The sequence below is a fragment of the Mustela putorius genome, unplaced genomic scaffold (assembly GCF_011764305.1).
Source record: "Mustela putorius furo isolate JIRA1106 unplaced genomic scaffold, ASM1176430v1.1 tig00003901_pilon_pilon_pilon, whole genome shotgun sequence".
In the NCBI taxonomy this organism is placed as follows: Eukaryota; Metazoa; Chordata; class Mammalia; order Carnivora; family Mustelidae; genus Mustela; species Mustela putorius.
In genome coordinates, this window is record NW_025422049.1 from 9,667,619 (window position 1) to 9,681,105 (window position 13,487).

Genomic DNA, 13,487 nt, shown 5'->3' on the forward strand with positions numbered 1-13,487 from the left:
CCATCTGCTACTTGATGTCAAAGGACAAGTGCAAAGCAAACAACTTTCTTACCAATATGATGAAATTTGACATTTTTATTTTAGGAAGCACGATGAGAGTGAGCTTCTTTTTCTTTAGTAATTTATTCAACAGAGAGAGAGAGCACAAGCAAGGGGAGCTGCAGGCAGAGGGAGAGGGAAAAGCAGCCTCCTCACTGAGCCAAGAGCTCAACTCAGGACTCAATCCCAGGACCCCGGGATCATGATCTGATTTGAAGGCAGAAGCCTCACCACCTGAACCACCCAGGTGCCCCAAGAATGAGCTCTTTCCCTCACAAGTCATGTTTGGACACACGCACCCTGACACGAGACCTTCCAATGTCACGTGTTATTTTGAGACCCACAGAGCATTGTACACAACCTACCCCCAGACGTTCCTCACAAGGTTAAGCAGAATTACTATTATTGTTCCAGAAATTCCACTTCTAAGTATACACCCCAAAGAACTGAGAACAGGTAGTCAAAGAATTACATGTATATGTGCCTCTTCACAGCAGCACAAGAGCCAAAATGTGGAAACAGCTCATATGTCCATCAGTACATCAATGAAAAAACAAAACGCGGCTTATGTTTCTACAAGGCAATATTTAGCCATGAGCATACATTGTGGGTAAACCATCACGCTCGGTGAAAGAAGCTCAGCACAAAGGATCTCGTTGTGCACGATTCCGTTTGTGTGAAACATCAAAATAGATAAATCCATACAGACCGAATACCTGTTGGTGGTTGCCAGGGGCTGTGGGGAGAGGAGAACAGATCCTAGTTTTTGGTGGGTGGGGGAGTAGTGAAAACACTTGGGGACAAGACAGAGGTAGTGATGGCCCAACATGAGGAATGCACTGGGTGTCACTGAATTCTTTAGCTTAAAATTGTTAATTTTCGGGGCGCCTGGCCGGCTCAGTTGGTAGAGCATGTAACTCTTGATCTCGAGATCATAAGTTCAAGCCCCATGTTGGGTGCAGAACTTACTTTAAAAAAATTGTTAATTTTATGTGATGTGAATTTCACTTCAATTAAAAAAAAAAAAAAAAGGCCTGCCCTGAGGATAGGATGATGTGTTAAGTTGTGTGCAAGCAGTTCTGGTTTTAGGGGTTATGCATCTCTTTTTATAGCTGCCTTCTGATTATTGTAAGTTGTAACAGTTTGCCATTTGCAATAATAACTAAAAAGTTTTCCTTTGAAGACAAGTGTGAATTTAAAAGGGCCAATTAAAAAAAAAAGGTGTCACTGAGATAACAACAAATGACAGTAATTCAGAGCTGTCTGAAGAATCAGAAACTTGAAGAAATGTTATATTCTATGTTTAAGCCAATTAATTTGTATTGAGTGTCTACTGGGTCCTGGCTGCTGTTCATCGAAGGTGAAGAAGACCTGTTTTTTGCCTTGGATACTTTTAAGCTAGTAAAGGAGATAAGCTACATTGATAAATAATTTTAGGAAGAGGCTAAATGTGCCAAGTGCCAAAACTGAGAACAAACAGACGGAGATCCAAACTGGGTGACCAGTCCCATTGAAGAAAATACTAGAATATACCAGGAGAACATGAACTGAGAAATTTGCCTTTGCCATTAGGAACAAGGAACAGAGGGAATTAACACATGCACCTGACGATGTTATTCAGTATTCAGGTTTCATCTGCTGTGGCCCTCTGTGCCTCTCCCTCTCTCTCATTAACGTTGCGGTCATCCTGGACTCCCTTGTCCCCGGCAATCTCACATTCAGAGGTAGCACAGCAGAGGGCTCACATAGTAGACCCTGGAGCTAGACCACATGTGGACGAATCCCAGTCCCAACATTTACTCACTGTATAATTTTGGTCGTGTCACTAGACTTTTCCGTGCCTTAGTTTCCTCTTCTGTAAAATGGAGATTAAAAAAAAAATACTTTTTGAGAGCAAGAACATGTTTGTGCACATGAGTGGGGCAGAGGAAGAAGCAGGTCCTGCTGAGCAAGGAGCCTGATGTGGGACTGGAACCCAGGACACCAAGATCCTGACCTGAACCAGATGCTTAACGGACTGAGCTATGCAGGCGCCCCTGTACAATGGAGATATTAATAGTACCTACAGAATACAGTCACGTTGAAGAGTAAGTCAGCTGAGTGAATGGGTAAAGCATTTAGAAGGCTAACAAACGTTAGCCACTGTTGTCATCTCCCGTCCATTCCAGCTGCCCAAAATCTTTCTGAATCACACCCCACCTCCCCCCTCACTCCCCCAACCCCCCCACCACTGCTGCTTTAGTTTAAGACTTGATGTTGTTACAGTTGATTGTAATGGGGCCTTAGCTAGTTTGGCCTCCCCCGCCCCACCCTTTCCCTCTGTCTCACTTGACTGCCCGACACCTTCTTGCTTAGGCTTAGCACTCAGCTCTGGTGTGCCCTCTGAGAAACTTGCCCTGATTCCCTGGCCGAGCCCAGTTAAGGTTCTCTGCGTGCGTTCCTATGACCTTGAGCACGCCTCCCCTACAGGGCATGTCACAGTACCGTCACCGTACTTGATATTCCCTGGGCTGTGAGCACCTGGAGGGGTGGGGATCTGGGCTTATACTCAGGCTTGAACTTCCAACCGAAATACAACATTTGTTACAAAGCACATGCTTATTCATTGTTTGAGTGGATGAATGAATGGCCTCTGCCTCTGGAAAGCAAGTTCACAGTGTAGATTTTGCAAGCTGAGGTAAGCACACAGAAGGCTAAATAAGGGCAGTGTGTATTAAGGCCCACAAGAGTTCAGAAAAGGGCTTTTGGTGGGTGTCAGCCAAATCAAATTAGGCTTCAAAAAGCTGAGTTGGAGGGGCGCCTGGGTTGTTCAGTTGGTTAAGCATCTGCCTTTGGCTCAGGTCATGATCCCAGGGTCCTGGGATCGAGCCCCAGGTTGGGCTCCCTGCTCAATGGGTAGTCTGCCTCTCCCCCTCTCTCTGTCCTTCCCCTGCTCATGCTCCCTTTCTCTCTCTCTCTCTCTCTCTTTCAAATAAAGAGATTTCAAGTAAATAAAAGATTTCAAGTAAAATCTTAAAAAAATTTAAAAAGCAGTAGAGCTTGATTTGGAACCTAAGAACACATATAATTGGGGCTCTTGGCTGGCTCAGTGGGTGGACCATGTGTCTCTTGATCTTGGGGTTATGGGGTCAAGCCCCATGTTGGGTGTAGAGATTCCTTAAAATCTTGAAAAGAAATAAAAAGGAACAGTGGAACAGCCATAATTTGGGGGGGGCAGTGTTTTATGAGTTGAAGAGATAACAGAATAAAAAACCAAAAGTCTGTAACATCTCCCAAAGACAGAAGAGTTAAGGGTGTGTGAGCAGGGGTGAGGCGAGGGACAGTACAAGCAGTTCCCAGCCTTACAACAGTGTGTGTTCTGAAGGTTTATTTACAGATTGTTTGTTTGCCTGACAGTGAAGTTTCTGGCCGTGCCCAAAATATTGTATTTAACCTACTTAAGTAGCTGATCTGTCCCCTGGGCAGTACTCGTCTGAGCTCCAAGGGCTGGGAGCCGGGAGTCAGGAAAGGCCGCATGGGTTCTGGGCTGGAAGACGGGGAGTGGTAGAAAAAGTGGGGCTTTGCTATTCTTCTACAACCCTCTCTGCACACTTCTCTGTATCTCAGTTTCTCTTTCTCTACCTCTAGACATAGTTTCTCTAGGCCCTGAGCTTCCACCCGCGCACCCCCCCCCCTTGCCCCGGCCACCAGACTTCCTTCATAGAGCACCCCAACCAAGTCTGCCAAACTCCAGAAGGTTCTCGAACCAGGCTTTCCCTATTCCCTGAGGGCAACAGCTCTGTGCTATTTGAAGAAACTGCTCTCCCTATTATCATTTTAACAGGATTCTTTTGAGCTCAAAAGAACATGTACTTGCTAGAATTTCTGGCCAGAGTACACAGCAAACAATGGGAGGGAGAGAGTAAGTGAAGGTCCAAACATTGTTGGAGGGAGAGAAAATTTGTTGGGAGACCGAGTTGGCACTAGAGGAGAAGATATTTTGGGACAGGGAAAGCCTTTGCTAATTTCCCTTTCTGCTCTAAACCCTCCTCTATATATTTTTGGTATATTCCTCTCTGGAATCCACAGCAACTGTAAGCTGCATTAAAAAAAAAAAATTACAGCTTCCGTGACAATTCTTGGCTAAAGAGATTTCATGTTTTCCGGTTGTGTGCAAATCTAGGACAACCCGTAACAGGAAATAAGGTTAAATAAGTAAGGGAGAGCTCGGGGGGAGGGGGCTTTGAGTGTGGAGTCTACAAGTACAACCACACATGGAAGGAGTCATAGACGGTTTTCGAGTAGAGGATTGAGATGGTCCAAGCAATATGGAGGGCATGATTCATTCTGAGTTTTGGATTAGTAATGACCAGGTGTCCAAGTTCACTCTTGGTTCTTGTGAGTGGTCAGTATGGTATCCTACTTTTTTGCTACCCCTTTTTCGTTGTTCTGGGATTTTCGTTAACTGTTAGTGTCTGAATCTGTGCCTATCTGACTGTCCTGTGTGGGTTCTGAGCCGATCTTTCCTCTCTGATTCAGAATCCTAGAAACTAGACGACTCTTATGTTTCCGACTGTCTCCTAGGGACCTATACACTGAGTTTCTGTGTCCCAGCAGCAAAATTCAAGGGCAGTGTTAGCGAAACACGGCTCCCTTTTATAAGACCACATTACTTTCATTTACGTACAAATCTCCAGCCTTCGTACTGCAGAACACTCCACAAGATGGTGGCTAATCTGTATCAGTTAGCCCATCCCAGTGGCGGGAACCTCTGCCCCCTTGACGTGACCCTAAGCAACACGACCCTAAGCGGATGCTACAGTTGGGTTGCGAATATGCTCTTCCCTATGGGGAACTCCATTGTCTTTGATTCTTTTTATTACTCATCATGCCCATGTCCTTGATATCTCTACCATGCCGGTTTGCATAAATGGGAAGGCCAGGAAATGGCATGAGAAAAGGATTTGAGGCCTTTCCTTCAGCCTAAATTATAATTCTCATATTGGAATAGAAGGTTTGTAGGTCTTTCATCAAATAATATATATATTTTTTTCTCTATTTGGAAAGTTACAGGGGCTTGTTAGCATTGGGCCCTCCCATGCCCAATTTGTGTATTTTACTCTTGACTGCCCACTGTGCCATTTGAGTGACTGGGTATTGGTGATGTGCAGTGGCTTGCTTGGTTGAATTTGCTATTTTATTTTTTTGTTCCATCTCGTGGAGCAGTTATTGGCAAGATTGGATTTTGTGGCTTACTTTTTCATCCTCACTGACTACAATAATTGAAGAGGATCTAACAGTCCAAAGAAGATGCTTTTATCCTTTGCAATTAGCAGTCTGTAGAAATGATTGGTTTTCTGCGATGCTGCCTCATCTTTCAGTGTTCTGGTCTAGGGGGCGAACCGGTGAAAGGCGTTTCTTCAGCTTCCGGTTTTTTCTCTTGCTGAGACAAAGGATGATTGGCATTTCCCTTCCTTACTGTAGCGAAGTGTTTGGTTGGCTCAGTTTAGTTCAGCCGTCACTTGCGGAGTTAGTCACCCCATCACACGGCTGTACACCTGTTCTGGGCACCCTGCTGGCACACACAGGGTCAATCAAACAGACATCAAAAAGGAGCCGTCTAGGTATTTAGGTGTGCTGTTTGCAATTAGAGCCTCTCGTTGGTTTCTTACCATTCATAACTTAGTTCAGGAAGCCTAAGGCCCTCTCCCGGTTTCTTGTTTCATTATTACCCCCAAACAGCTTAGTCTTAGAGGAGAGAGAAAAACCGACCTCCGCCAAACTTGATTTCACCAAAATTGCCTCCTACAGTTGGGCTCCTGTGTGACAGGCACTGAGATGGGTAGAATAAAAACATTGAGGAGGACCCAGAGGCAGCTCTCAGGAGTTTACAGTCTGGTTTCTAGTTTACGGAAACCGTTACAACGCGACGTGACAGGACCTAGACTATTCAGAGTATCATGGGGCTTTAGAAAACCTAGCAACGGAGGCTGCTGAGGGATGTGAGGGGGGGTTTCATGGAAGGACATGTGCTTGAACACTTACTTCAGTGTGACTAGAAATTGGCTTGGTAGACGAGGAGGGCAAGGGATACCAAGCGGAGACAGTGTCCTGGGAAAACCTGCTGAGGCACGAGGGAGTGTGGCACATTAGAGCTCCATGCCAGGAAGTGCCAACTGAGGGATAAAGGGGGGCTCTGAGGGTTGCCCCAGGAGGGTATTTCTGGCAAAGGTACAGGTCGATGATTCTGCAACTTTAATCAGGTATCATGATACCTGCGTCTCCCATGACGCAGCCCTCTTTTCCTCATGAAGCATCTCCATGGGGGAGCTGAGGAGTCATATTTGCGGGGATTTTTCCCTCAAATAAATATTAATACAATACAGGGCTGACTAATAGCCACCAAATTAGGCGTCAGGGGACCTGGATTCTTGTTTTCCAGCTCTCTCAGCAGCTGTGTCACTTGAGCCAAGTCATTTAATAACTCGGTTTCCTCAAGAAAACGGGAATTTTCAAATGGGACTGTTAACACCTGCGCTGCCTACCTCAGAGTCTGGGCGAAAAGGAAAATGAGACTCTTAAAAACTAAAAGGCACGGAACACTTTTTGATTTGGAACTCTGCTGGCTAAGGCTGTCTGTCACCTGATGCTTAAAACAAGTAAAATACTTCAGGGAGTATCTGGAGACGAAAATTAGGTTGAAAGCAAGTTGACAAATAGGAATATTCTTGCTTCCTCATTAACTCCCTACATCAGCCCTTCTGTCTGTGGAATGTCGTTTTGCCTATTTCTGTGTTTCTTCACTCACATGATAACATTTCCTTCTTCCCCACGGTCTGCCCTGTATATCTTCACCCATTTTAGATTCTCACGGTAGCTATTAAATATCATAGATTTAGGACAGGCCTGGCTGGCTCAGTCAGTTAAGCGTCTGACTCTTGATCTCGGCTCAGGTCACGACCTCAGGGTCGTGAGATCGAGCCCCGCATAGGCACCATGCTTAGTGCGGAGTCTGCTTGTCCCTCTCCCTCTGCTCCTCCCCATACTTTCTCTCTCTCTCTCTCTCAAATAAATAAATAAATAAATAAAATCTTTTTAAAAAAAGACAGGCTAGTAAAATAGGAGCTGGTCTATTTCATAGTCAACCTTGAATAATTTATGTCCATCAGGTAATTTGAATTAATCATGAATTACCCTCAATCATTTTTGTTACCATATAGTGGAAGGACCTGCGCTTTGTTACATTTCAGGGATATATAAAAAGGTAGTGATTTATTCCAGCAGGAATGGGAAGTTATGAAACAGGACTTCTGTTCTGCCTTTTTTTTTTTTTTTGGCCATTTTTCTTAATCCAGTGACAGTACAGGTAGCGTTATTAGTAACAGGAAAGGGCCTCTGTTCCCCTTTGACCCCACCTATCCCACTAGACTGAATGGTAAGACTACTGGAATCTGGACTAATGGGAACTTATGCGCTGTGGGTATATGAGCCATTGCTGCCAGTATAAGTACCCCTGACCAGCCCTTGTTTAGATCAATGGTTTTCCAAATCTGTCATCCAAGGACATTTCTGCATGACTGAAAACTCTCTAAAACACTTAAGTCCTGCTCTGAGCCATCTTACCTACAGAGGAAGAAAGGAGAGTCCAGTACGGCCATGGATGAGATGACACAATGAGGCTATTTTAAGTGGAATGTAAGTGAATTATTTATACTAGATTAATATAGAGCCTGTCATCAAAATCACTAATAACCTGAGAGATTTACTGTATACTTACCAGGAGGTAGTTCTTCTTTTCTTTTCTCTTCGCCTGGATGAGCTCATGCCTGTGAACGTATATGTGAATTTGGATAAAATACCTATTCTAGTTCAAACCATAATATAAAATGATGGCTTTATTTTTCCTGCCAGGCTTGGGGGAAATACTCTGGCAATTGTTCTGTTTCCCCCAAAAGTAAATGAGGAAATGGTCTGGTTTATTTTCTCTTTGTTTTAAAGTCTGGACCATTGATACATAGTTTAAAAACATTCTTCTGAGGACCTAGTGGATTAAATCATTTTTATGTCCCGTAAGTACTGCCCTTTTTTGAAGAATTCTTGAGAAAAGTGTGGCCCATATCCAAAATCACATTCTCCTTTTTTTTTCCTGTATTTGAATTTTTTCCTTATAAGTTAATGGAAAGGAAAGTGGTCAGTTTTTGCACTCTATAAACAAAAAAGAAGGTGTAGACAGCTTTTATCTGGGACATTTTATGTCATTGAAAGAATATTTTCAAGTATTAACTGCTTTTTGAAATTATTGGCAGAATCCTCTTAACCCACTTTAACATAAAATGGTTGGATAAGATGAAAAGATTTTTTTTATTGTCTACATAAAAGAAAGCTCCATGGTTTTTGCATCATTGCATAAATGTAAGAGATTATGCATACATAAAAAGGATGAGACAAAGCTGAATGCTAAATGCCAACATCAACGAAAGCTTGTCTGAGTATTTGACACTGAGCATAATGGGGTGTGTTTCCACAGGGAGAGAACACTCAATATTTACACCCCAGGACTTGTTTCTCTGGTAAAGTGTCTTGTCCTAAATTCATCTCCCTGCTAACACTATTGCCCCGCTTTCGAAACATCCCTCCTTCTTACACATGGATTTTTCTCCCTTAAACCCCGTGAGATGCTAAACCTTCTAGATCTAATGTCCTGTCCTCACTTTGTGTCCCATTTCTTTCTGTGGTCTTCATGAATTCCTTTTGTTGTATGCACCTTCAGGTGAATTCTCTCGGTTTACGGCAAGTAGTAAAACACAAGCACAGCTCCCCCACCCAAACCCCCTTACAGCTCTAACCAACCCCCTCAAAAATCACACCTCCATAATTAAGCTATTCTGTTGGTATCCCTTTATCATCAATTTTCTGGAATTTTTGAACGGGACCTTCGAACAACCGGCGTTGTTACATGATAATGCAAAGTCCCTGCCCAATGCAAATGGAATTCACTTCACACTTGATAGACTTTCCTTTTCAGGCTTGAGAGTAGCGAAAAGAAGGTACCCAGATTAGCGTGTACTGTAAAGTCTGGGGTGGTGTGGTTTCTTTGGCCACTGTACCCTCAGGCTCTTGCTGGCCTTCGTGCCATCTCTCTGCTCACTTGGCCTCATAGGCAAAGAGTCCAAAGGGTTTTTCAAACAGTATGTGCTCAATGGTAGAAGGAATGCAGGGCCCGTGTAATGGAGGAACCTTTAAAAAAAAAAAAACTGGAGGAGATTCAGAGTACCACGAGAGACATCACAGAAAAGAATGGAATTTGAGCTGGATCTAGAAGGATGAGTTGAGTTTAGAAAAGTGGAGAGGGAAAGAGATTTCATGTAGGAGGACCTCTGGAGCAAAGGGAGCCAAAGAACAAAACAAGCTTGTGAGCTAGAGAACGGGCAGTTGGTGGTAATGAGTTCTTAGTGCTGGGCGCTTTTGCTTGATTAATTCCTCGAGTGATCCACTTGTTCAACAAATGGCTTCTCATAGCTCATGGGATAAAATCCAAGCCTCTTCACTCACTCTGTAGACCTTAAAATCCGCTCCCGTCAACACTATGTACCTATAGTCCTTCCAGTAATACTGAAGACTTTCTCGATCCTTCCGACATGATGGACTTCTTTATATCTCTCTGTGTCTGCACAGACTGTGTCTGCTGGGGTCTGCCTGGGGAACGCCCCATTCTTCGACCTCAGTCACAGCCCGATTTCTATTGCTTCTCTGATTTTTATTGTTCCTCTGTAGAATCCTAGACATATACTAGTAAATCTTCTGTGCCGTATTTTATGCTGTCGGGGTGCATGTCTGCTTCTCTCACTCAACTAAGAGCTTCCCAAGAGCAAGGGATTGTGTCTTGTTCACCTTTATATCCATATCACCTAGCAGACTTCCTACCAAACATGTAGCAAATTATTTTTTTAAAAGATGTTCTTTATTTATTCGACAGAGAGAGAGAACAAGTAGGCAGAGAGGCAGGCAGAGGGAGAGGGGGAAGCAGGCTCCCCACTCAGTGGAGAGCCCAATGTGGGGCTCGTTCCCAGGACCCTGGGATCATGACCTGAGCCGAAGGCAGAGGCTTAACCCACTGAGCCACCCAGGTACCCCGCAAATTATTTTTTTTAAGATATTCTTTATTATTTGACAGAAAGAGAAAGCACCCACAAGCAGGGGGAGCAGCAGACGGAGAAGCAGGTTCCCCATGGAGCAGGGAGCCCGATACGGGGGCTCGATCCCAGGACTGAGGGATCATGACCTGAGCCGAGGGCAGCCACTTAACTGAGCCACCCAGACACCCCCTTGAAGCAAATTCTTAACAAATACTTGTTTGATAAAATATTTATTGGACATTTAATTTATATCACGTGTAGTTGCATTTTAAGAGAGCTCATCCAGAAGCAAGGCGAAGGATAGACTGAACATGGGAGGGGCAGAGAGTCCAGCCCATATGTATTTTTGGAAGTAGCTCATTTGTTAAACACAAACACTAGGACTTAGACACCTGTAAAATCGATCGAGAATAAAGGAGAGCACTTAATGACTGGCTGCTAGAGGCACGAGAGAGGAAAGAGTTACAGGTAATGAAGATTTAAGGTAATATGACCGATAACAGAGCAGTGACCCTTGAAAAAAATGAGACTACTTTCAGGTAAACATGTTTTTTTCCTACGTCAGATCTCCTGATGCTAGTATTTGTCTCATCCCACCTCTGCTCTAAAGATGAACATTTTGTTCCTGTTCAATTAACTGGAACTAAGCTCAAGATTCATGTTGTTCTGATCTCCCTATCGGATCCGCGCTAAAGATAAGAAATAGAAATAGTTCAGCCAGGCAGGCTACGATTTGCTACCAAGGGAAAGTGTTCGGTGCATAGGTTTTTGAATATGTAAAGACTGTTTGCTGCTTTTGGGAGCTACAACCAAAGTGTAATACCAGGCAAAGGCACTGGGGTGCGCTACTAGGTAGCAGAGCCTAGCCGTGCATCACCGCTCTCAACTTTAAAACTCCAGAGAATTTGATGAGAGAGGGATCCACAAGAACATGACAAATGATGAGAGTTCAAACCTTAAGAGAAAAATGGGCTTATTGGTAAGAGACCTTTCTTTTCTTTTATTTACTGCTGTTGCTTATGCATTGAAATAGCAAGCCTGTTGTTTTCATATGTGCCTGGGAAGCGGTGTATAAAAATCAATTTTATATGTGCTGTAGAATTCAGAAGACATATTGGTAACCATGTAGAAATCATAGGAAGCATGGATAAGGCTTGATTTAAAAATGAAAATCACTGAGGAATCTCTGCTGTATTTCAGGGTGTGGTATAGATGTGTCTCTATGTCTCTCCATATAGCTTAAATGTAATACAGGGTAAGAAATAGATATATTTTTTAAAAGTTAAAATAAAGAATAGTGACTTGTGTAGAGATGCATAATTTCACTCAGCTGCCAGAAGGTGGCACACCAGATTCTTCTTAAATACACAAAGAAAAGGAATAATATTAATAGGAATATAAAATAAGCTGTATTTAAAGATACTTTCCTGCATTTTTAAGGGAAAAGATAACATAATTGATATTTGCGTGGTGAGGCTATTAATGCTAAAACATGGCAAATATTAATTCAATCCATTGTAGCTTTTTATGATTCAAAAATAATAATTTTTATGTGGATAGCATTTATTAAAAGTAGATTTTGAAATAGTATTGCCATTATTGGGATGCTGTTTTGAAATCATCGTTCTAAAAAAGATATAAAAGACTTGCTGCCTACCTTTGGCATAAGGGTCCTTAGACTGAGGATAACATGTTGGGTAAGGTCTCTGTCAAGGTCTTGCAAAAGATACTATTAGCCTAGACTCTGATTTTGTTGTGACTTTAACGATGCAGTGGGGCTTGTGGGATGACCCAGAAAAGAGCCCAAACTGCTGATTTTGGAGCAAAAGTTAGATAAGGGTGATGCCTAGTAATGGTCACTGTCTGTAAGCTATTAGCAACGTAAATGTCGTACATGTTAAATATATTAAATTAGGGCTCAGAGCTCCTCCAGCACCTGCCAGCTTACTTTAATTTTCTCACAAAGTTGACTAGTGGCGGCATCACCACTGTGCTCGCTCGGGTAGCAGTCTCTCCTTTGAAAGCTGCCTTCTGCAGGCAGTGGCAGAAGTCTGTTTGCCGTCGTCGTTTAGATCAGCCCAAAGGGGCGAGATACATGGCAGAAGTTCGCCAAAACAAAATCTCCTGCTTAGGAGACGGTGCGTCTATGTGTATGTTTTTATTAATTACAAGCAGTATGAGAATAAGAAAACTGGTAGTAAATGAACCTAGGAGAACATTAGCCATCTGTTCCCTGAAAGCTTGTAATGTGTGTCATTTGCTTTCAGGTTTTTATGGCAAAATAGTCTCTCAGCAAAGAATTGAACTTTAGGCTGCAAAGATGAGAAAATGACAAAGCATTCCAAGGCCGCGTATAGCATGGGTGGTTCAGTGGTAGAATTCTCGCCTGCCAAGGCCGCGTATATATTTACTGGAAAAGTGTTTCCTTCTGTACAATTTTGGCTAGTTTAGTCTTTCAGATCAACTGCCAATAGACGTTGTACTTCGTGTCAGTCTTTATTCCAGACTTTCTGAAACATTAAGAGAGCTTCTAAAAACAAATGGAATCTTATGGCTTTCTTGTTAAGTTTTTTACAGTTAATTTACATGCTTAAAAATTGTTCTGTGTGGTATTAGCTGTTCAGGATTTAGAAACATGGATTATTAATTTACAGCTAAAATATCTGCAGAGCATGCTTTGAAAAATCCGAACTAAATACAGTAAAGCCACCATTAACCAGATTTTTTTTTTTTTTTTTTTTTTTTTTTGCACTCCACTTTCAGGAGACGGAGGCAATTGTCTTTAAAACAAGCCGATTTCAAGGATATATTCAAAAAATCAACTCCAGGGTATGTCCAAGGGTCTGCATTTTCCTCTGCCTTTTTGTCAGTGAGAATTTATTTTCGTCAGGAAAGACCCTGAGATACTAGAAGACGTTTAGTCATCAAGGAAACTTTTGATAATGTCTAGGTTACTGTGTTTATTAAGCTGAGAAAATGATAAATTATTCCTTTACAGAAATACCATACATCCATCCTTGTATTGTGCTTTGCATTTTCCAGTAGGCTTTCTCAAACACAAGTTCAGTTGGTTTTCAGAATACTGCCATGCATCGGGCAAAAAAGGAGGCATCTGTTTTACAGATAAGGGAAGATGCCACAGGAAGCCATAAAGCTAGTTAGTGGGAGAGCGACAGCCAGACCACAGGTGCCTACCTCTGACCTCTTCCCCATCCCTCCTTGTCGGAGAAGTTGGAGACAAGTTTCTTTTCTTTCCTTTTCTTTCTTTAACTTCTACGTGGTACTGAACAATCTCCGTAATGTATACTGCCTTTGTTTCCTAATTGTTGGGAT

The 13,487-nt window shown here is 42.7% G+C and overlaps 1 protein-coding gene across 5 annotated transcripts in view; it reads left to right on the forward strand.

The window, feature by feature from the left end:
* KLHL13 (kelch like family member 13) overlaps positions 1 to 13,487 on the forward strand; it is a 203,452-nt gene that overhangs the window by 109,448 nt on the left and 80,517 nt on the right. The window contains exons 1-2 of one of the 5 annotated variants that reach the window (XM_004762105.3): positions 11,039 to 11,133; positions 12,918 to 12,983. The exons of 2 other annotated variants lie outside the window; for them this stretch is intronic. In XM_004762105.3, the coding sequence (XP_004762162.2) occupies positions 11,093 to 11,133; positions 12,918 to 12,983 (107 nt within the window). In that variant the 5' untranslated portion in view covers positions 11,039 to 11,092. Of the gene's footprint in view, positions 1 to 11,038; positions 11,134 to 12,917; positions 12,984 to 13,487 lie in introns of those variants that run through there. 2 more of the 5 variants (XM_045068271.1, XM_004762111.3) reach the window with 2 other exon arrangements.